The following is a 24,382-nucleotide window of genomic DNA, read 5'->3' as shown; positions in this document are numbered from 1 at the left end:
GAGCCAGGAGAAGGAGAGAACCAGAAGAGGCGACCATGTTCACTGAAGAAAGGAGATAAGCCACCAGGGAAGAAGAGGGTGTCACTAAAAGAGAAGAGTTCAGGTGCTGGAGTGAGAGGTGGAAAGAGAGGATGTGAGGGGAAGAAAGAGGAGACAGAGGGGCTGACAGTGAAGAAGTTAAAGAAGAATGGAGAGAGAAAGAAGAGTAAAAGAGAAGGGAAAAAGAGGAGAGTTAAGAAGGGAGGGGAAGAGATTCAAACAGAGGTAAGAGAAGTATGTTATCAGAGTTAGAGATGGAGGTAGGAGAGAGGGAGGGACGACAGGAGGCTAGGACATGTTGGGAGGGGGGGAGGAAAGAGGGAGGAGGAGAGATGGAGGTGATGTTCCTCCTGCCTAAAGGGGCAGGGTGGATCCAGTTTCAGGGGAGAGAGCGAGGGAGGGAGGGAGGGAGGGAGGGAGGGAGGGAGGGAGGGAGGGAGGGAGAGGGGCTGAAGCTGAAGATAGGGATGGAGATAAATTATTTAATTGTTAGCTCAGTGTAACTATAACTGCCCCAACTCCTCTCCTCACCTCCTCCTTACCCTTCTTCTCTCCTCCTCCCACATCCTCCCCTTCTCCTCTCCTCCCCCTCCTTTCCTCCCCCCCCTCCTCTCCTCTTCCCCTCCTCCCCCTCCTCGCCTCTCCTCCCCCTCCTCCCCTCCTCCTTACCCTTTTTCTCTCCTCCCACATCCCCCTCTCCTCCCCCTCCTCTCCTCTTCCCCTCCTCTCCTCCCCCTCCTCGTCTCTCCTCCCCCTCCTCTCCTCCCTCTCCTCCTCCCCCTCCTCTCCTCCTCCTTACCCTTTTTCTCTCCTCCCACATCCTCCTCTCCTCCCCCTCCTCTCCTCTTCCCCTCCTCTTCTCCTCTCCTCCCCCTCCTCTCCTCTTCCCCTCCTCTCCTCCCCCTCCTCTTCTCTCCTCTTCTCTTCCTCTTCTCTTCTCTCCCCCTCCTCTCCTCCCCCTCCTTTCATCTTCCTCTCCTCCCCCTCCTCTCCTCCCCCTTCCTCCTCCAGTCTCTGTCAGACAGCCAGTATGATGAGCTCTTTCAGAGGGTGCTGGAACCCTTCTTTGATGTCTGCCTGGGTGGGTACACTCTCATCCCTCCATCCTCATCCCTCCATCCTCTCATTCTCCTACACTCATCCTCTCATCCTTCCTCTATCATCTTATACAAATTAATACATTTATATTATTGTATTCCTATATCCACTAATAGTAACGTCTAACTATTCCTCCTGTGTGTGGTGTGTGCGATGTGTATGTGAGAGTGTGTGTGGTGTGTGCGATGTGTGTGTGTAGAAGATGCTAGAGTGATGCTGAGTGAAGTTGAGCAGCTGCAGACCAGTATAGACTATGTCTCCCACAAGTGAGGCTCACACACACACTCCACACACACTGAGTGTGAGACACAGACAGTGAGACACAGAGGGTGGAGGGCAGCAGAGAGACACAGAGGGTGGAGGGCAGCAGAGAGACACAGAGGCCGGAGGGCAGCAGAGAGACACAGAGGGTGGAGGGCAGCAGAGAGGCACAGAGGCCGGAGGGCAGCAGAGAGGCACAGAGGCCGGAGGGCAGCAGAGAGAGACATAGGGTGGAGGGCAGCAGTGAGACACAGAGGGTGGAGGGCAGCAGAGAGAGACAGAGGGTGGAGGGCAGCAGAGAGACACAGAGGGTGGAGGGCAGCAGAGAGACACAGAGGGTGGAGGGCAGCAGTGAGACACAGAGGGTGGAGGGCAGCAGAGAAACACAGAGGGTGGAGGGCAGCAGAGAGACACAGAGGGTGGAGGGCAGCAGAGAGACACAGAGGGTGGAGGGCAGCAGTGAGACACAGAGGGTGGAGGGCAGCAGAGAGACACAGAGGGTGGAGGGCAGCAGAGAGACACAGAGGGTGGAGGGCAGCAGTGAGACACAGAGGGTGGAGGGCAGCAGAGAGAGACATAGGGTGGAGGGCAGCAGACAGACACAGAGGGTGGAGGGCAGCAGTGAGACACAGAGGGTGGAGGGCAGCAGAGAGACACAGAGGGTGGAGGGCAGCAGAGAGAGACATAGGGTGGAGGGCAGCAGACAGACACAGTGGGTGGAGGGCAGCAGTGAGACACAGAGGGTGGAGGGCAGCAGAGAGACACAGAGGGTGGAGGGCAGCAGTGAGACACAGAGGGTGGAGGGCAGCAGAGAGACACAGAGGGTGGAGGGCAGCAGTGAGACACAGAGGGTGGAGGGCAGCAGAGAGAGACATAGGGTGGAGGGCAGCAGACAGACACAGAGGGTGGAGGGCAGCAGTGAGACACAGAGGGTGGAGGGCAGCAGAGAGACACAGAGGGTGGAGGGCAGCAGAGAGAGACATAGGGTGGAGGGCAGCAGAGAGAGACATAGGGTGGAGGGCAGCAGACAGACACAGAGGGTGGAGGGCAGCAGTGAGACACAGAGGGTGGAGGGCAGCAGAGAAACACAGAGGGTGGAGGGCAGCAGACAGACACAGAGGGTGGAGGGCAGCAGTGAGACACAGAGGGTGGAGGGCAGCAGAGAGACACAGAGGGTGGAGGGCAGCAGTGAGACACAGAGGGTGGAGGGCAGCAAAGAGACACAGAGGGTGGAGGGCAGCAGAGAGCGTTCAGTGGTCCCATGCTGTTGCAGGGTGGAGGGCAGCACAGAGACACAGAGGAAGAGACTTCAGGACGAGGAGGAGGATCAAGACTCCGACTTCTCTGAGTGTAGGTTCACCTCTGGAATCTCTCTCCCTCCATCTCTCTATATCTCTGTCTGTCTCTCCCTCTGTTTCTCCCGCCATCTCTTCATCTGTCTCTCTCCCTCTGTCTCTCTATATCTCTGTCTGCCTCTCCCTCTGTCTCTCCATCTCTATCTCTTTGAATAAAAGCGCTGGATGAATCTAATGTAATTGTCAGTGATGACAGTATTCACAGAGAGCAAAACCAAACAAGCATTTTGGTGTAATCTAACCCCATCCCCTCTCCTCCCCTCCCCTCTCTTCTCCTCTCGTCCCCTCTCCTCCCTTTTCTTCCCCTCCCCACTCCACCTCAGGTGACTGCTGGGTCCAGTGTTGTGCTCCAGACTGCAGGAAGTGGAGGAAGCTGCAGCCACTCACAGATCTGTCTGCTCTTCCTGAAGACTGGACCTGCCAGCTCAACCCTGGTACACACACACACCCTACACATGCACACACACACCATACACACACACTCAACCCTCACGTGTGGTGTGTGTGGATGTGTGTTTTGTGTGTGTGTGATATGGTGTGTGTATGGTGTGCATGCGTGTGTGTGAGAACAGACAGGACCCGCAGTGTGTGTGCAGCCTCCGAAGAGTCCTGCTCAGAAGGAGAGGAGGTCTGGTCCAGCCTGGTACCTGGAGCCCTGGTCTGGGCTCAGCAGCCTGGATACCCCTGGTACACACAGATACACCTTCTATACATACACACATACTATATACACACACTCTATATACACCATTACACACACACACTCACAGTCTCTAGAACCATTGAGCTATAACCACGCACGGTGTGCGTGTGTGTGTCAGGTGGCCAGCCATAGTGGAGAAGGATCCAGATACTAAGAGCTTCCGTCAGTTCAAGAAGAACAATGACTTGGATCCTGTAAGATACTCACACAAATTATACACACACACAGTATACACACACACACACAGTATACACAAACACACACAGTACACACACACACACAGTATACACACACACAGTATACACACACACACACACAGTACACACACACATATACACGTGCACACAAAGGCACCACATGTAATCATGAACACAAACACTGGGTGTGTGTATATATGTGTGTGTGTGTGGAGCAGTGCAGGTACCATGTGACATACCTGGGAGAGCCAGCGAGCAGAGCCTGGGTTACTTCATCCAAGATCCAGCCCTACACACACCTGGACCAGAGCAGAGCTGTTACCGTTAGTAACACACACACAAAGTAAAATACAGGGTTCCGGCGGGGTCTTAAAGTTCGGCTACGTGTGGAAAATGGGAAAGTGTACTTTTAACGAGACATGGCTAGATCACAGCGATTTCCACTGTTGGTTACAAGCGGTACCCAGCTCCAGGTACAAGGCTCGCTGCAAACTTTGCCCCAAAAATATTCAGAAATTACAAATGTGATTGTTTTATCTGTAAATTAAATTTATGCTTTTTCAATGCCTGAATTCATTAAAATAAAATGTTTTTTTCAGAATTTCTTTGAATTTTTTGGGGTAATGCGTCGTGTAGGTCTTAAATTTCAATCTTTATGGTCTTAAAATGTCTTAAAAAGGTCTTAAATTTGACTTACTGAAACCTGCAAGAACCCTGAATATAAGTAGTAATATAATACACAAGGAGAGACTGGGCCTGGGACAGGAGATCTCTCAATCTGTCATGACACTGTGTGTGTGTGTGTGTGTGTGTGTTTAGTCAAAGAGTCAGGAGAGCTACAGGAAGAAACTGAGTGAAGCTGTCACCATGGCAACTAGGGCCCACAAAGCATCTCTGAAGGTGAAAGTAGAAAATATCATTATTATTATTATTATTATTATTACCACTAGATGGCAGAACACACACATACACACACTAAGAGCCCTCTCTGTCTATCCCTCCCTCCTCCCCCACCCTCTCCTCCTCCACCCTCTCCTCCCTCCTCCCCCACACCACCCTCTCCTCCTCCACCCTCTCCTCTCTCCTCCCCCACACCCTCCACCACCCTCTCCTCCCTCCTCCCCCACCCTCTCCTCCTCCACCCTCTCCTCCCTCCTCCCCCACACCACCCTCTCCTCCTCCACCCTCTCCTCTCTCCTCCCCCACACCCTCCACCACCCTCTCCTCCCTTCTCCCCCACCCTCTCCTCCTCCCTCCTCCTCCACCCTCTCCTCTCTCCTCCCCCACACCCTCCACCACCCTCTCCTCCCCCACCCTCTCCTCCTCCCTCCTCCTCCACCCTCTCCTCTCTCCTCCCCCACCTTCTCCTCCTCCACCCTCTCGTCCCTCCTCCCCCACCCTCTCCTCCTTCCTCCACCCTCTCCCTTCTCCCCCACCCTCTCCTCCCTCCTCCACCACCCTCTCCTCCCTCCTCCACCACCCTCTCCCATCTCCCCCACCCTCTCCTCCACCCTCTCCGCCCCCACCCTCTCCTCCTCCACCCTCTCCCTCCCTCCTCCCCCACCCTCTCCTCCCTCCTCCCCCACCCTCTCCTTCCTCCACCACCCTCTCCTCCCCCACCCTCTCCTCCCTTCTCCCCCACCCTCTCCTCCCTCCTCCTCCACCCTCTCCTCTCTCCTCCCCCACCTTCTCCTCCTCCACCCTCTCGTCCCTCCTCCCCCACCCTCTCCCTCCCTCCTCCCCCACCCTCTCCTCCTTCCTCCACCCTCTCCTCCTTCCTCCACCCTCTCCCTTCTCCCCCACCCTCTCCTCCCTCCTCCACCACCCTCTCCCATCTCCCCCACCCTCTCCTCCACCCTCTCCTCCTCCACCCTCTCCCTCCCCCACCCTCTCCTCCCTCCTCCCCCACCCTCTCCTTCCTCCACCACCCTCTCCTCCCTCCTCCCCCACCCTCTCCTCCCTTCTCCCCCACCCTCTCCTCCCTCCTCCACCACCCTCTCCTCCCTCCTCCCCAACCCTCTCCCTTCTCCCCCACCCTCGCCTCCCTCCTCCCCCACCCTCTCCTCCCTCCTCCCCCACCCTCGCCTCCCTCCTCCCCCACCCTCTCCTCCCTCCTCCCCCACCCTCTCCTCCCTCCTCTCCTCCACCCTCTCCCTTCTCCCCCACCCTCTCCTCCCTCCTCCCCCACCCTCTCCTCCCTCCTCCCCCACCCTCTCCTCTCTCCTCCCTCCTCCAGACCAGATTGTCCATGTTTGGGTGGTTAACTCGCAGCATCTCCGACAGAGAGAGCTCAGAGGACACTGATATAGCAGGTACACAACTATACACAGTACAATACACACCACTATACACAGTACTACACACATTACTATACACACTACTATACACACCACTATACACAGTACTATACACAGTACTATACACAGTACTATACACACTACCATATACACACTACTATATACACACTACTATATACACACTACTATACACAGTACTATACACACACAGTACTATACACACACAGTACTATACACACACAGTACTATATACACAGTACTGTACACACACAGTACTATATACACAGTACTATACACACTACCATATACACACTACCATATACACAGTACTGTACACACACACTACCATATACACAGTACTATATACACAGTACCATATACACACTACTATACACAGTACTGTACACACACACTACCATATACACAGTACTATATACACAGTACCATATACACACTACTATACACAGTACTGTACACACACACTACCATATACACAGTACTATATACACACTACCATATACACAGTACTATACACACTACCATATACACAGTACTGTACACACACAGTACCATATACACAGTACTGTATACACACTACCATATACACAGTACTATACACACTACCATATACACAGTACTGTACACACACAGTACCATATACACAGTACTGTATACACACTACCATATACACACTACCATATACACAGTACTATATACACACTACCATATACACAGTACTATATACACTACCATATACACAGTACTGTACACACACACTACCATATACACAGTACTATATACACTACCATATACACAGTACTATACACACTACCATATACACAGTACTGTACACACACAGTACCATATACACAGTACTATACACAGTACCATATACACAGTACTGTACACAGTACCATATACACAGTACTGTACACACACAGTACCATATACACAGTACCATATACACACTACTATATACAGGGTTCCCGCAGGGTCTTAAAAAGTCTACAATTCTGAACTTTAAATTTAAGGCCTTAAAACGTCATCAGGGGTCTTAAATTTCATAGTGTCAGGTCTAAAATAGGTTTTACCCTCGTTTATTTCCAGAAACGCTGGCCGCAGAAAGTAGCAAAAAAGTATTGAGTCGTAGCCTACAAAGCGGAGCTCGAGAGTCTTTGCTACAAAACCAGCAGAACGCTGCCCTCAGAACGCTGCCCTCAGAACGCTGCCCTCAGAACGCTGCCCTCAGAACGCTGCCCTCAGAACGCTGCCCTCAGAACGCTGCCCTCAGAACGTTGGTTCGGTGTGTTGTAGTTCTTTCTGGGGGATATTGGTGTTGGTCTGTAAACAGTGATAAAACTAAATATCCCGTGATGCTGACCTGCCCGCGAAATACGTCAGCGTCTCCTCAGAGTTTGTTAAAGTTCGGCTACGTGTGGAAAATGGGAAAGTGTACTTTCAACGAGACATGGCTAGATCACAGCGATTTCCACTGTTGGTTACAAGCGGGAGTCAGGTGGCTGAGCGGTTAGGGAATCAGGCTAGTAATCTGAAGGTTGCCAGTTCGATTCCCGGCCGTGCCAATGACGTTGTGTCCTTGGGCAAGGCACTTAACCCTACCTGCCTCGGGGGAATGTCCCTGTACTTACTGTAAGTCGCTCTGGATAAGAGCGTCTGCTAAATGACGAAATGTAAATGTATAGTTGTACAGGTATAGGTGTACAGGTACAGAGTTACAGGTGTACAGGTATAGGTGTACGTCTGCTAAATGACTACATGTCATGTCATGTAAGCGGTACGAGGCTCGCTGCAAACTGGTACGAGGCTCGCTGCAAACTTTGCCAAAAAAAGATTCAATTAGGTTACTAATGTGATTTCTTTATCTGTAAATTAAATTAATGCCTTTTCAATGACTGAATTCATTGAAATAAAAGTATTTTTCTGAATTTCTTTGATTAGAATATTTCTTTGGTAATGCGTCGTGTAGGTCTTACAGGTAAATCTTTATTGTCTTAAAATGTCTTAAATTTGACTTACTGAAACTGGCAAGAACCCTGTATATACACTACTGTATAGTGTACTACTATAAATTGCTTGTGGTGTGCATGTGTGTGTGTAGAGGTGATGGAGCTTGCTGTTGGATACGAGAAAGAAGGGCTGCAGCAGTAAGAAGGTGAGATGACCATGTTACCTGTGACTACTGTTATTATTTCTATTAGTAGTAGTTAGATGACTGGTGTGTGTGTTTTCCTTAGAAGACCCCATCCAAGAAACTGTGTGCGGAAGGAGAGGAGAGGAAGAGAGAAGTGGGAGGGGAGGGGGAGGAAGAGAGAGAAGGAGGGAGGAAAGGAGATGAAGAGAGAGAAGGAGGGAGGAGAGGAGAGGAAGAGGAGAAGGAGGGAGGAGAGGAGAGGAAGAGAGAGGAGGGAGGAGGAGGAGGAAGAGAGAGGAGGGAGGAGAGGAGAGGAAGAGAGAAGAGGGAGGAAAGGAGATGAAGAGAGAGAAGGAGGGAGGAGAGGAGAGGAAGAGAGAGAAGGAGGGAGGAAAGGAGATGAAGAGAGAGGAGAGGAGGAGAGGAAGAGAGAGGAGGGAGGAGAGGAGAGGAAGAGAGAGAAGGAGGGAGGAAAGGAGAGGGAGGGAGGAAAGGAGAGGAAGAGAGAGAAGGAGGGAGGAGAGGAGAGGGAAGAGAGAGAAGGAGGGAGGAGAGGAGAGGAGGAGGGAGGAAAGGGGAGGAAGAGAGAGAGGAGGGAGGAAAGGAGAGGAAGACAGGACTTTTTAAAGGACTTTTTAAAGGACTGAACCTCTGGACAAGACGATTACTCAGTCAGGTGACGAGAAGCTGTCTGTGTGTGTCTCCCTACTCCTCTTTCCTCTCCCTTCCTCTCCTCTTTCCTCTCCTCTCCCCTTCCTCTCTTCTTCCCTCTCCTTCTCTCCCTTCCTCTCCTCTTTCCTCTCCTCTCCCTTCCTCTCTTCTTCCCTCTCCTTCTCTCCCTTCCTCTCCTCTTCCCTCTCCTCTCCCTTCCTCTCTTCTTCCCTCCTCCTTCTCTCCTCTCCCTCTCCTTCTCTCCTCTCCTCTCCTCTTCCCTCTCCCTTCCTCTCTTCTTCCCTCTCCTTCTCTCCCGTCCTCTCCTCTTCCCTCTCCTCTCCCTTCCACTCTTCTTCCTCTCCTTCTCTCCTCTCCCTCTCCTCTTCCCTCTCCTCTCCCTCCTCTCTTCTTCCCTCTCCTTCTCTCCCTTCCTCTCCTCTTCCCTCTCCTTCTCTCCTCTTCCCTCTCCTCTCCCTTCCTCTCTTCTTCCCTCTCCTCTCCCTTCCTCTCCTCTTCCCTCTCCTCTCCCTCTCCTCTCCCTCTCCTCTCCTCCTCTCCTCTCCCTTCCTCTCCTCCTGAATGTTTTGTAACCAAACAGAGAAGCTGCTGAGGGTGTGGCCTCTACCTGACCTCTGACCCTTTGTCTTCTAGCCCCACCCCCCAGCCCCAGACCAAACTGTCCCAAAGACTCCAGTAGAGGACAGGAGAGGGTTAGGGTTAGTGTCGGGCTGTTTTCTAGGGGGAGCAGAGGAGGAGATTAAACATAAAAACAAAAAGGTGGGAGGAGAGGGGGGTGGAGGAAGAGAGGAGGAGAGAGAGGGAGTTTAGAGGAGGAGAGGGGAAGAGAGAGGAGGATGGAGGAGAAGGGGGTGAAGAGGAGGAGTTCCTGGATGAGGACATGGACATTCTGGGCTGCAGGGACGATCTGCTGAAGACGCTGGATGCTGAGGAAGAGGAGGAGGAATACTTTGTACTGGTGTTGGAGGAAGAGTAAAGGAGAGGAGGAGGGATACTTTGTACTGGTGCTGAAGAAAGGATAGAGGGGGAGATTTGGGGAGGAAAGGTGTTAGAGCTGAGATGCTGTTGATGTGTTCTGCTGTTCTGGGTTTGATATTGTTATATATTTCATATTTATATATATTAAACAATAACATCTGACATGTTCTGGCTCTGTGTGTTTTTTGTTGTATAATTTTTGCCTTTTGGACAGAGGTAGCTAGAGACCAGAGGAGACAAGGTAGCAAGAGACCAGAGGAGATGAGGCAGCTAGAGACCAGAGGAGATGAGGCAGCTAGAGACCAGAGGAGATGAGGCAGCTAGAGACCAGAGGAGATGAGGTAGCAAGAGACCAGAAGAGACGAGGCAGCTAGAGACCAGAGGAGATGAGGTAGCAAGAGACCAGACGAGACGAGGCAGCTAGAGACCAGAGGAGACGAGGTAGTTAGAGACCAGAGGAGACGAGGCAGCTAGAGACCAGAGGAGACGAGGCAGCTAGAATGTGTGTGTGTTTATATATGTGTGTGTGTTTATATGTGTGTGTGTTTATATATGTGTGTGTGTGTGCTGAGGTTGGCTCTCTAACCCTTAAAGCAGTCTGAACGACAGGGTGGGGGAGTGTATCCATGACACACACTTCCTACACACACTTCCTGCACAGAGCAGACAGGAAGGAGTGTGTGTGTATGAGAGTTTCAGCGTAGAAAACAACTTGTTTTTTTAGTTGAAATCACTTATTTATTTCCTAGATGCATGTTTTCACAGGAAAAACTAATGTTCACACACAGTTAATGTACACACACAGACATACACACTGAGGGTAGAAAACAGGAAATGTTGAACAATAAGCCAAGACACACATCCTCTAACACACACTATTTAGCTAGCCTGCAGGACTCAACCTGGACAGTGATGATCTGTCTCTGATAGCATGCTAGGTAGCGTGCTAGCCTGTTAGCATATGGTTTTCTGGATGCTGATTGCTGCTCAGCATGCTAGCCTGTTAGCATGGGGTTTGCTGGATGTCGATTGCTTCTCTGTTAGCATGATAGCTAGCATTCTAGTCGGTTTGTCTGGTGTGTAGCTAGACATTCACACATCTGTGTGTGTGTGTGTGTGTCAGGCATAACCTGCTCCTGGCATTCTCTAATCCCTGCTCTCCTCTCTCTGTCCCCCCTCCTCACACCCCGTGGTGTGGGGGGTTTGAGCTGTCAGCACCTGCCTGGTCGTCGGTCTGCCCACGCTGGACCTGGTCGCCAACCGGAAACCAGTCTCCATGACGGGCCACAGCGAGTTTCCCGGTCCCTTCCTACATTTACCAAGTTGAACAATGGATTTTGGTGTTTCAAAACCCATTGACACTTCCCTGCTGTATGACTGTGATAAGCCTGTGTTCTGCTCCTCTCTTTCACCAACCGTCTCTGGAGGAGAGGATCCCTCACTGAATTGCTCCTCCTAAGGTTTCTTCCATTTTTTCTCCTGCAGTGAGTTTTCTTGGAGTTTTTCCTTGTCTTCCTTGAGGGTTTAGGTTGGTTGAGGGGCAGTTTTATGGGCGTATGTGAAGCCCTCTGTGACATGCTTGAGTGTAAAAAGGGCTATACAAATACATTTTGATTTGATTTTGATAACCAGATTAATGTGAGAGATCCCCCTGTGCATGGTTTGAGAGAGAGTGAGAATGTGAAAGGATGAGGAGAGGGGGGTAAAGACACATCCTCTTAATCCCTAAACCCTAGCCCCTCCCCCTTATCACCCATTTCTAATCTGCTGTGTGTGACAGGAGGAGACCAGCCCTCATATCTGCCCGGCAACGGGCTTGATGTCAACAACTGCAATAACAATAGCACTCACTTCGACCCCCCCTCACCTTGACCCCCACTTTACCCCCCCTCCCCTCACTGAAAACAAAAACAGGATTAAGAGGGATGACCCTGATGCTTGGTTTAGGACGTATGATGTGGGGTGAGGGGGGGACGGGACGGTGTAGATTGAGAGGTCTGTCAGACTGTCTGTATGTCTGCCTGTCAGACTGTCTGTCTACCTGCCTGTCAGACTGTCTGTCTACCTGCCTGCCTGTCAGACTGTGTATGTCTGCCTGTCAGACTGTCTGTCTACCTGCCTGCCTGTCAGACTGTCTGTCTACCTGCCTGCCTGTCAGACTGTGTATGTCTGCCTGTCAGACTGTCTGTCTACCTGCCTGCCTTTCAGACTGTCTGTATGTCTACCTGCCTGTCAGACTGTCTGTCTACCTGCCTGCCTGTCAGACTGTCTGTTTGTCTACCTGCCTGCCTGCCTGCCTGTTTGCCTGCCTGCCTGCCTGCCTGTCTGTATGTCTGCCTGCCTGCCTGCCTGCCTGCCTGCCTGCCTGCCTGCTGTCTGTCTGTATGTATGTCTGCCTGCCTGCCTGCCTGCCTGCCTGTCAGACTGTCTGTATGTCTGTCTACCTGCCTGCCTGTTCGCTTGTCAGACTGTCTGTCTGTCTACCTGTCAGTCTACCTGTCAGTCAGTCTGCCTGCCTGCCTATCTGTCTGTAGTGACAGTGGAACGGGTAACAGACCCATCTGTCTGTAGTGACAGTGGAACGGGTAACAGACCCAGTGGAGTCGCTCTGTCATTGTTATCCCAGATCCTAAAGCGGTTATCTCACTGTATATGCTCTTAAAGGCGCCGAGCCCCTCCGCAGGTTGAGCGGGTGCGAACAGCTGACTGCCAGGGTGCGTCCCCTTTAAAGATGAATTATGTGATGACTTTCCGCTCTATGCACCCCCTCCCTCCCCTTGCACCCCCTCCCTCGCTTACACATTGTTCTCCGGTCGAAAGCACGGGCCGGCATAGGAACGGGACCATTTAACTCCTCGTTGCGCTGTACACACGCAAAGACAAGAGGAGAAGCTTCGGTTCGCGAGACTGGAAAGCGCTAGTTTTCTGTTGAACTGCGGTCGGAGACGCACGGAGAGGGGTGTCTGCCGGTTGACAGCGATGCTATGACCGGGGCTCCCTCCGCGCGCTTGGCAACGGAGGCACGGGCTACGGCGTATCCGCCCCCCAAAACAGAACCGCTGGAGAGACCGGCGCGGTGAGTGACAAACTTCTGAATGTTCAAAGGAGGGAGAGAGCCCAGGAGAGAGGGGGAGGGGGAGGGGCCATTCCTTGTTAACGCATCCTGACTCACCGTTTACCGTCACTGTCGTTAAACAGCTGAAGTCAACGGCGGTGGAAGCTCTAGCTAGTCTGTATTTCAACACAATTACTTCTATACAGACCATAATGGCCTTGTCGGCGTTGCCATAGCAATATGATTATATCCGAGCTGGATAGTACTGGTGGAAGAAGGACTCCCTGCGTGTGTGCGCGCGTGTGTGCGTTTGAGAGAGAGAGAGGGAGAGAGAGAAAGGGAGAAGGACAGAATGCGAACGTCAGTCGGTAGACCTTAGAGGAGGACATCCTTGTATTTATTGTTCACATTCCACGAGCTTGTTACGAGCTTGTTAACAAGCTTGTGGAATGTGAACAATAAATACGCTGCGCCATTGTTGTTGTTGTTGACACGTCGTGAAGGTATATAAGGGTGTCTGCGTGAAGGTGTGATATACAACGGTGTCTGCGTCTCATAACAAAGGCGGGGGAGGGGGGGGGGGCGGGGGCTCTTCCTCAGTCTCGTGTCCGTATGTCAAAACTAATAAAGACATAACGGAGTCTCCTGTCCCGCGCGCAGACATACACGCATTGCCATGTGTTCGTGGCTCCAGACTTCAGCCTTTACCGGCGGGCTGTCAATCCAACGCTGTGCCAGTCCCGCTTTTGTATCCCAAAGGTCTGTTTTAGAGGGTGATTATAGTCTAAAACAAATACAGCTTCAACTAGGGCTGGATTCGTTACCGGAGGATCATTCTGAACAAAGACTGTCTGATGATCTTCTCGTGCAGCCTCCTCAGTGGTGTGTGTGTGTGTGTGTGTGTCTTTGTGCAGCACCGCGCGCCGGCCCCGTGTCCTACTTTCTCTGAGCGGCTCCTCGCGCTGCTCTTTGTCTGCTACCGCTCAGCAGAGAGCGTGCGCCGCTGCTGCATATTGCAGCGCGTGTCTCCGTGTTGCGTTTGATAAGCGGCCGCTCCATGCCAGTCCATCGGGACGGAGCAGATCGGGTGTAGCGGATAGGCCGGCCGGTAGGCAGTGGTGCCGGGGCGGAAGACCGCGGCACACACACATAGGCTACACACACACGCGCGCACACACCTTGAGCGTACCGGTGACGTCATCGGATTTATAAACCATCTCAAATCGGTTTCTAAAAATGTCTCCAATCTCTCTGTCTCTCTTCAACCCTCTGTTCCCAATCTTCACCCTCTCTCTCTTCATCTCTCACTCTATCCCTCTCTTCCCCATCTCTTCTTTCTCTCTCTCCATGTCCCTCTCTATCCCTCTCATCACTTCCAGGCCCTCCTTCACACTAGTTTCTTATTTTAAAGTGTTTATATTACAGTGGTCTGACTGTATGGTCCTGGATAACTGTACTGTACTGGTGTGTGTGGTGTGTATGTGTGTGGTGTGTGTGTGTGTAACCCTCCACAGGTAGAGAGGTGTGATGTCTCCCAGGCCGTCGTCAGGGGAGTTATGGGGGATCCATCTGATGCCCCCCCGTATCCTGGTGGACTGCTGCCTGCCCAACGGCATGCTGGTCAGCCTGGAGTGCCTCCGCGAGGCGCCCCTCACCTCCATCAAGCAGCAACTGTTCTCTGAGGCCCGCAAGTACCCCCTGTACCACCTACTACAGGTAACTACCTCTAACTACCCCTGAGTACCCTTAACTACACATAACTACCCCTAACTACCCCCCTAACTACCCCAAACTACCCCTAAACACACCATACTACCCCTGACTATCCCGTCTACCCCTTGCTTGCGTGTGATTGGTAGGAGTGCTAACCCTGCTTGCGTGTGATTGGCAGGAGGAGTCGTGCTACATCTTCGTGGGCGTGACCCAGGAAGCAGAGCGGGAGGAGTATTACGATGAGACCAGGCGGCTCTGTGACCTGCGCCTCTTCCACCCCATCCTCAAGGTACACACACACACAGACTCACACACACACACACGTTTCCTCAAGGTACACACACACACAGACTCACACTAACCCTCTTCCTCCTCCTGAAGGTCATCGAACCCCTTGGCAATCGAGAAGAAAAGATACTCAACAGGGAGATAGGTACACACACACACACACACACACCCCACACACTCCACACACACACACACACACTCACGTGTGTGTGTGGGGTGTGTGTGTGACCCGTGTGTGTGTGTACAGGCTTTGCCATCGGCATGCCGGTGTGTGAGTTTGAGGTGAAGGACCCGGAGGTGCAGGAGTTCCGGCGCAGCATCCTGGGGGTGTGCAGGGAGGCCATGGAGGAGCGCGAGGCTGGGGGCGCCCTGAGCCAGGCGCTGTACGTGTACCCCCCCAACATCGAGTCCTCACCTGATCTTCCCCCACACGTCTACTGCAAGCTGGACAAGGGCCGGCTCATCGTCACCATCTGGGTCATCATCTCCCCCTCCAACTCCAAACAGAAGTACACTCTCAAGGTAGAGCTGGGGGGAGGAACCATGTGTGGGTATGACCCGTGTGTGTGACCCATGTGTGTGTGTGTGTATGCAGGTGAGTCATGACAGCTTGCCAGAGCAGCTGATAGCAGAGTCGATCCGTAAGAAGACCCGCTCCATGCACCTGTCAGCCCAGCAGCTGAGGCTGTGTCTGAAGGAGTACCAGGGGCAGTACATCCTCAAGGTGTGCGGCTGTGACGAGTACCTGCTGGAGAAACACCCCCTCAGCCAGTACAAGGTAGCACACACACACACACTCACTATACACACACTATCCACACACACACTATACACACTCACTCACTCACTATACACACCCATAGGTGTGTGCTGGTGATGCTCCATGCTTCCAGTGATGATGTTCCTGTGCTCAGTACATCCGCAGCTGCATCAGTGTGGGCCGGCTGCCTCACCTCATGCTGGTGTCCAAGGACAGCCTGTACAGCCAGCTGCCCTCCAGCGGCTTCCTGGCCCCCTCCTACAGCCGCCGCACCCCCCAGCCCAGCCCCTGCCCCGGGGGCAGCGACCCCGCCGCGCCCCGCTCCCTCTGGGCCTTCAACAGCCTGCTGCGCCTACGCCTGCTCTGCGCCACCTACGTCAACGTCAACATCAGGGACATCGACAAGGTGCACACCTGTCCTCACACACACCTGTCCTCACACACACCTGTCCTCACTCACACACCTGTCCTCACTCACACACCTGTCCTCACACACACCTGTCCTCACTCACACACCTGTCCTCACTCACACACCTGTCCTCACTCACACACCTGTCCTCACACACACCTGTCCTCACTCACACACCTGTCCTCACACACACCTGTCCTCACTCACACACCTGTCCTCACTCACACACCTGTCCTCACACACACCTGTCCTCACACACACCTGTCCTCACTCACACACCTGTCCTCACACACACCTGTCCTCACACACACCTGTCCTCTCACACACCTGTCCTCACACACACCTGTCCTCACACACACCTGTCCTCACACACACCTGTCCTCTCACACACCTGTCCTCACACACACCTGTCCTCACTCACACACCTGTCCTCACACACACCTGTCCTCACACACACCTGTCCTCACTCACACACCTGTCCTCACACACACCTGTCCTCACACACACCTGTCCTCTCACACACCTGTCCTCACACACACCTGTCCTCACTCACACACCTGTCCTCAAACACACCTGTCCTAACACACACCTGTCCTCACACACACCAGGGAGTCAGGTGGCTGAGCGGTTAGGGAATCGGGCTAGTAATCCGAAGGTTGCCAGTTCGATTCCCGGTCATGCAAACTGATGTTGTGTCCTTGGACAAGGCACTTCACCCTACTTGCCTCAGGGGAATGTCCCTGTACTTACTGTAAGTCGCTCTGGATAAGAGCGTCTGCTAAATGACTAAATGTAATGTACACCTGTCCTCTCACACACCTGTCCTCTCACACACCTGTCCTCACACACACCTGTCCTCTCACACCCCCATAACAGCTTGGATCTTTGGTGGTGGTGACATTCATCTGACTGTGTGTGTGTGTGTGTCAGATCTACGTGAGGACAGGTATCTACCACGGAGGAGAGCCCCTGTGTGATAACGTCAACACCCAAAGAGTTCCCTGCTCCAACCCCAGGTACGGTCGCCACGACAACCACCACATATCACACACACACCCTTTCCATGTAACCATGACTACAGTCTGACGCTGCCCCACGCCAAATGTTCTGACTTGCTGTGTGTGTATACTGTGTGTGTGTGTAAATATACTGTGTGTGTGTATATATACTGTGTGTGTGTGTATACTGTGTGTGTGTATATACTGTGTGTGTGTGTGTACAGGTGGAATGAGTGGCTCTCCTACGACATCTACATGACAGACCTGCCTCGCTCTGCCAGGCTCTGCCTCTCCATCTGCTCTGTGAAGGGCCGCAAGGGAGCCAAAGAGGTGAGAGGCCTGGGAGGATCTAGGAGGGTGTGTGTGTGTGTATATGGGACCTTGGGAGTTTTTCCTTGTCTTCCTTGAGGGTTTAGGTTGGTTGAGGGGCAGTTCTATGGGCATATGTGAAGCCCTCTGTGACATGCTTGCGTGTAAAAAGGGCTATACAAATAAATTTTATTTTATTTGATATATATGTGTGTATGATGTGTGTCTGTGTGTGTCTGTGTGTGTCTGCGTGTGTCTGTGTGTGTGTCTGTGTGTGTCTGTGTGTGTCTGTCTGTGTGTGTCTGTGTGTGTCTGTGTGTGTGTGTGTGTCTGTGTGTGTCTGTGTGTGTATGATGTGTGTCTGTGTGTGTCTGTGTGTGTCTGTGTGTGTATGATGTGTGTGTGTGTGTGTGTCTGTGTGTGTCTGTGTGTGTGTCTGTGTGTGTCTGTGTGTGTGTCTGTGTGTGTCTGTGTGTGTCTGTGTGTGTCTGTTGTGTCTGTGTGTGTGTCTGTGTGTGTCTGTGTGTGTCTGTGTGTGTGTCTGTGTGTGTCTGTGTGTGTCTGTGTGTAGGAGCACTGTCCGCTGGCCTGGGGGAATGTGAACCTGTTTGACTACCAGGACCTGCTGGTGGGGGGGAAGATGGCTCTGAGTCTGTGGCCTGTTCCTCACGGCCTGGAGGACCTGCTGAACCCTATAGGGGTGGCCGGGTCCAACCCCAACAAGGTATACACTCACACACACACACACACACAGACACACACACTACCCAGCACTAGACAGACAGACTGTGTCACACAGTACCTCTCCCCCTCCCAGGAGACTCCATGTGTGGAGCTGGAGTTCTCCTGGTTCTCCCAGAGCGTGGTGTTCCCTGACGACCAGCAGGTCGAGGAGCATGCCAACTGGACCATGAGCAGGGAGCTGGGATACAGCTACTGCCTGGGCCTGGTACACACACACACACGTACACACACTATATAAACTACACACACACTACACACACACATATACACTATACACACACTACACACACTCACATATAAACCCACATTAACACACAGATACACAAACGCACCCTCACACACTGTGTGTGTGTGTGTGTGTGTGTGTGTGCAGAGCGGTCGCCTGGCGTGTGACAGCAGTGTGTCAGCAGCAGACTCAGAGCAGCTGAGGGGTCTCAGCAGCAGGGATCCTCTGTACGAGCTGTCTGAACAGGAGAAGGACTTCCTCTGGAGACACAGGTCAGTGTGTGTCCTCTGGAGACACAGGTCAGTGTGTGTGTGTACTTCCTCTGGAGACACAGGTCAGTGTGTGTGGTGTGTGTATCCTCTGGAGACACAGGTCAGTGTGTGTGTGTGTGTCCTCTGGAGACACAGGTCAGTGTGTGTGTGTGTGTCCTCTGGAGACACAGGTCAGTGTGTGTGGTGTGTGTGTTTACCTTACAGTAGTAGCATTCCAGAGCAGATCTCAGGACTGTTCATGAACCTGACGCCCTCCCCCACAGACACTACTGTATCAACATCCCAGAGTCTCTCCCCAAGCTGCTGTTGTCGGTCAAGTGGAACTCCAGAGATGAAGTTTCTCAGGTAACACTAACTCTCTCACACACACACACACACACACAATTTCTCACACACACTCTCAGTTAGGGCTGCAGAGATCCTTTAGACACTGATTGGTCTTTTAACTTTCTCTTCCTGGTTCCTCCTCTTCCTGGTTCCTCTTCCTGGTTCCTCTTCCTGGTTCCTCTTCCTGGTTCCTGTCTATGTTCCTGGTCCTGCCCAGATGTACTGTCTGCTGCGTGATTGGCCGCTGATGCAGCCGGAGGGAGCGCTGGAGCTGCTGGACTGTAACTTCCCCGACCCGGTGGTGCGGGAGTACGCCCTGCGCTGCCTGGCCCGGGGCCTCAGCGACGACCGGCTCAGCATGTACCTGCTCCAGCTGGTCCAGGTGAGGGGGGGCAGCATGTACCTGCTGCAGCTGGTCCAGGTGAGGGGGGGCAGTATGTACCTGCTGCAGCTGGTCCAGGTGAGGGGGGGCAGTATGTACCTGCTGCAGCTGGTCCAGATGAGGGGGGGCAGTATGTACCTGCTGCAGCTGGTCCAGGTGAGGGGGGGCAGTATGTACCTGCTGCAGCTGGTCCAGGTGAGGGGGGGCAGCATGTACCTGCTGCAGCTGGTCCAGGTGAGGGGGGGCAGCATGTACCTGCTGCAGCTGGTCCAGATGAGGGGGGGCAGTATGTACCTGCTGCAGCTGGTCCAGGTGAGGGGGGGGCAGTATGTACCTGCTGCAGCTGGATATATGTATATATATATTTGTGTGTGTGTGTGTGTGTGTGTAGGTGTTAAAGTATGAGATGTACCTGGACAACCCTCTAGCACGCTTCCTCATCAGGAAGGCTCTGACCAATCAGAGGATAGGACACTTCTTCTTCTGGCATCTCAAGTACGTCACCATGGATACAATGATGATGATGATGGTGGTGATGATGTCATCAATCTGTTCCAGATTGATGTATTGTATCGTCTGTCTGTGTGTGAGTGTGTGTTTGTGTTCATGTTTGCATGAGTGCATATATGTCTGTATGTGATTGTCTAAATGTGTATGTGTGTCTATATATGTGTGTGTATGTGTGTGTGTGTGCGTTTGTGTGTGTGTGCAGGTCAGAAATGCATAACAAGACAGTCTCCAGGAGGTTTGGTCTGCTACTGGAGGCCTTCTGCAGAGCCTGCGGGATGTACCTGAAACACCTCAACAGACAGGTACACGCACACACACACATAGACACACACATGCACACACACACACACACAGTCTAACCCACTGTGACTGTAGGTGGAGGCCATGGACAAGCTGGTCAACCTGACCGACACACTGAAGCAGGAGAAGAAAGATGAGACACAAAAGGTACACACACCATGCACACACACACACGTACACACACACACACACACACACACGTGTAAAGACTCTTTAAGCCTGTTGCTTGTGTGTCAGACCCAGATGAAGTTCCTGGTGGAGCACATGTCTCGTCCAGACTACCTGGAGGCTCTGCAGGGCTTCATCTCCCCTCTCAACCCTGTCCACCAGCTGGGCTCCCTGAGGTACACACACACACTGATACACACATTGTCCACTATCTAGTATCTCTGAGGTACACACACATGCACACACAAACTGTTCAACTCTTACTCTCTCCCCTCTCCTCTCCCCCCTCCCCTCCTGTCCCCTCCTCTCCTCTCCCCTCCTCTCTCCTCCTCTCCTCTCCTCTCCTCTCTCCTCTCTTGTCCCCTCCTTTCCCCTCCCCTCCTCTCCCCTCCTCCCCTCTGCCCTCCCCTCCTCTCCTCTCCTGTGCTCCAGGATGGAGGAGTGTAGGATCATGGTTTCTGACTATCTAACCCTAACCCTCCTCTCCCCTCTCCTCTCCCCTCCTCTCTCCTCTCTTGTCCCCTCTCCCCTCCCCTCCTCTCCCCTCTCCTCTCCTCTCCCCTCCTCTCTCCTCTCTTGTCCCCTCTCCCCTCCCCTCCCCTCCCCTCCCCTCCCCTCCCCTCCCCTCCCCTCCTCTCCCCTTCCCTCTCCTCTCCTCTCCTCTCCTCTCCTCTCCTCTCCTCTCCCCTCCCCTCCCCTCCTCTCCCCTCCCCTCCTCTCCTCTCCTCTCCTCTCCTCTCCTCTCCTCTCCCCTCCCCTCCTCTCCTCTCCTCTCCTCTCCTCTCCTCTCCTCTCCCCTCCCCTCCCCTCCCCTCCCCTCCCCTCCCCTCCCCTCCCCTCCCCTCCCCTCCCCTCCCCTCCCCTCCCCTCCCCTCCCCTCCCCTCTCCTCTCCTCTCATCTCCCCTCCCCTCCTCTCCCCTCTCCCCTCCTCTCCTCTCCTCTCCTCTCCTGAGTGTAGGATCATGGTTTCTGACTATCTAACCCTAACCTCTCCTCCCCTCCTCTCCAGGATGGAGGAGTGTAGGATCATGGTTTCTGACTATCTAACCCTAACCTCTCCTCCCCTCCTCTCCAGGATGGAGGAGTGTAGGATCATGGTTTCTGACTATCTAACCCTAACCTCTCCTCCCCTCCTCTCCAGGATGGAGGAGTGTAGGATCATGGTTTCTGACTATCTAACCCTAACCTCTCCTCCCCTCCTCTCCAGGATGGAGGAGTGTAGGATCATGGTTTCTGACTATCTAACCCTAACCTCTCCTCCCCTCCTCTCCAGGATGGAGGAGTGTAGGATCATGGTTTCTGACTATCTAACCCTAACCTCTCCTCCCCTCCTCTCCAGGATGGAGGAGTGTAGGATCATGTCATCAGCCAAGCGTCCCCTCTGGCTGAGCTGGGAGAACCCTGACATCATGTCTGAACTGCTCTTCACCAACAACCAGGTCATCTTCAAGAACGGAGATGGTGAGAGAGGAGAAGAGGAGGGGAGGGGAGGGGAGGAGAGAGGAGAAGGGAGAGGAGGAGAGAGGTGAAGGGAGAGGAGGAGGAGGGGAGGGGAGACATTATTATTATTGTTGCTCATTGTTTTCTTATACATGTTGTCAAGGATACTGTACTCCTAATCAACAGCCCTAACCCTTGCACATTATTCACACTTTCTTGTGTGTGTGTGTGTGTGTGTAGACCTAAGGCAGGACATGCTGACTCTACAGATCATTAAGATCATGGAGAACATCTGGCAGAACCAGGGCCTGGACCTGCGGTGAGGAGAATGCATGTCTGAGTCTGTCATGGTGTCCATCGCTCTGTGCATGTCAGATAACAGATGTGTGGTGTATGTACGTGTGTGTGTGTGGTGTGTGTGTGGTGTGTGTGTGTGTGTGTGTGTGCAGCATGCTACCCTACGGGTGTCTGTCTATAGGAGACTGCGTGGGGCTGATAGAGGTGGTGAGGAACAGCTTCACCATCATGCAGATCCAGTGCAAGGCTGGGCTGAAGGGGGCGCTGCAGTTCAACAGCAACACTCTGCACCACTGGATCAAGGAGAAGAACAGGGGGGAGGCGTGAGTCCCATACATCTGTCTGACTGTCTATCTGACTATCTGACTATCTGTCTATCTGACTATCTGTCTGTCTATCTGTCTGTCTATCTGACTATCTGACTATCTGTCTGTCTGTCTGTCTATCTGTCTGTCTGTCTGTCTGTCTGTCTGTCTGTCTGTCTGTCTATCTGTCTGTCTGTCTGTCTGTCTGTCTGTCTGTCTGTCTGTCTGTCTATCTGTCTGTCTGTCTATCTGTCTGACTATCTGTCTGACTATCTGTCTGTCTATCTGTCTGTATCTATCTATCTGTCCGTCTATCTGTCCGTCTATCTTTCTGTCTATCTGTCTCTATCTCCATCTCTATATCCATCCCTACATCACTCTTTCTCTCTGACTTTTCTTCCTCTCCTCCTCTCCTCTACAGGTATGACAGAGCGATAGATCTGTTCACCAGGTCATGCGCAGGCTACTGTGTGGCCACCTTCATCCTGGGCATCGGAGATAGACACAACAGCAACATCATGGTGAAGGACAACGGACAGGTAGTCACACACTCACACACACACACGCACACACATTTACATTTAGTCATTTAGCAGACGCTCTTATCCAGAGCGACTTACAGTAAGTACAGGGACATTCCCCCGAGGCAAGTAGGGTGAAGTGCCTTGCCCAAGGACACAACGTCATTTGGCACAGCTGGGAATCGAACCAGCGACCTTATGATTACTAGCCCGATTCTCTAACCGCTCAGCCACTTGACACACACACCCTCACACACATACACTCACACACACACACACATAAGGTTACACACACACACCCCAGTAAGAGAGTGTGTGTTTGTCTCCAGTTGTTCCACATAGACTTTGGCCACTTCCTGGACCACAAGAAGAAGAAGTTTGGCTACAAGCGAGAGCGAGTTCCCTTCGTCCTCACACAGGACTTCCTGATCGTGATCAGCAAGGGAGGACAGGAGAGCACCAAGACCAAGGAGTTTGAGAGGTACACACACACCCTACACACACACCGTACACACACCTCCCTGGCCTCTTTCTCAACCTGAGCGTGTGTGTGTATGGTGTGTGTGTGTGGCGTGGTGTGTGTGGTGTTCCAGGTTTCAGGAGATGTGCTACAAGGCCTACCTGGCCATCCGGCAGCACGCCAGCCTGTTCATCAACCTGTTCTCCCTGCTGCTGGGCTGTGGCATGCCTGAGCTGCAGAGCTTCGACGACCTGGCCTACCTCCGCAAGACCCTGGCCCTGGACAAGAGCCAACAGGTACACACACACACTCACACACAGAGCCAGCAAGTACACACACACACGTGCTGCTATTGTTGCATCGTAGTGTAGATATTATTATTGTTGCACTGTACTGGTAGCTGAGAGAAGTGTGTGTGTGTGTACCTGCTGGCTCTCTGTGTGCGTGTGTGTAGGAGGCGTTGGAGTACTTCACCAAGCAGATGAACGATGCTCACCACGGGGGCTGGACCACCAAGATGGACTGGATCTTCCACACCATCAGACACATGCCCAATGAACACTGACACACGCACACTATACACTGTACACACACTATACACACACGCACACTATACACTGTACACACACTATACACACACGCACACTATACACTGTACACACACACGCACACATACACTGTACACACACTATACACACATGCACACATACACTGTACACACACTATACACACACGCACACTATACACTGTACACACACTATACACACACGCACACTATACACTGTACACACACACGCACACATACACTGTACACACACTATACACACATGCACACATACACTGTACACACACTATACACACATGCACACACACTCCTCTTTGCACTAAGACAGAGACTATTGTTACAGAGACAGAGATACTGCACTAACCCCTTGCCACACACACACACCCCACACATATACACAGACACACACTAACCCCCCCCCACACACACACACCTCACATACACACTAGCCCACACACCCCACACAGACACACACTAACCCACTCACACACACACTAGCCCACAGAGAAGGAATGGACTCGTAGGCATAGTGTTAGGGTTAGTAGTGCATAGTGGTGGTAGCTGTAGCAACAAAGGTGAT

At 52.6% G+C, this 24,382-nt stretch overlaps 2 protein-coding genes across 2 annotated transcripts; both read left to right on the top strand.

Moving 5' to 3' along the window:
* Nucleotides 1–1,305: 1,305 nt before the first annotated feature.
* Nucleotides 1,306–11,624, top strand: LOC136967949 (zinc finger CW-type PWWP domain protein 1-like). The gene is made up of 9 exons (XM_067261948.1): nt 1,306–1,403; nt 2,672–2,748; nt 3,077–3,187; nt 3,326–3,440; nt 3,575–3,650; nt 3,872–3,976; nt 4,473–4,553; nt 5,890–5,965; nt 11,533–11,624. Exons 1-9 carry the CDS (start codon nt 1,351–1,353, stop codon nt 11,622–11,624), a joined length of 786 nt encoding a protein of 261 aa, XP_067118049.1. The 5' UTR covers nt 1,306–1,350.
* Nucleotides 11,625–12,649: 1,025 nt separating this feature from the next.
* On the top strand, nt 12,650–23,824 carry zgc:158659 (uncharacterized protein LOC791141 homolog). The gene is made up of 25 exons (XM_067261334.1): nt 12,650–12,828; nt 14,322–14,523; nt 14,699–14,809; nt 14,902–14,953; nt 15,056–15,330; nt 15,404–15,586; nt 15,723–15,974; nt 16,908–16,993; nt 17,200–17,305; nt 17,856–18,008; nt 18,102–18,233; nt 18,402–18,526; nt 18,790–18,871; nt 19,071–19,235; nt 19,627–19,730; nt 19,948–20,047; nt 20,121–20,192; nt 20,283–20,389; nt 21,554–21,675; nt 21,895–21,973; nt 22,104–22,274; nt 22,678–22,795; nt 23,107–23,258; nt 23,371–23,533; nt 23,692–23,824. Exons 2-25 carry the CDS (start codon nt 14,335–14,337, stop codon nt 23,800–23,802), a joined length of 3,210 nt encoding a protein of 1,069 aa, XP_067117435.1. The 5' UTR covers nt 12,650–12,828; nt 14,322–14,334; the 3' UTR covers nt 23,803–23,824.
* Nucleotides 23,825–24,382: the final 558 nt, after the last annotated feature.

The sequence above is a fragment of the Osmerus mordax genome, chromosome 23 (genome assembly GCF_038355195.1).
Source record: "Osmerus mordax isolate fOsmMor3 chromosome 23, fOsmMor3.pri, whole genome shotgun sequence".
In the NCBI taxonomy this organism is placed as follows: Eukaryota; Metazoa; Chordata; class Actinopteri; order Osmeriformes; family Osmeridae; genus Osmerus; species Osmerus mordax.
The sequence above is the reverse complement of the archived record's forward strand: the minus strand, read 5'-3'. Positions and strand labels throughout refer to the sequence as shown.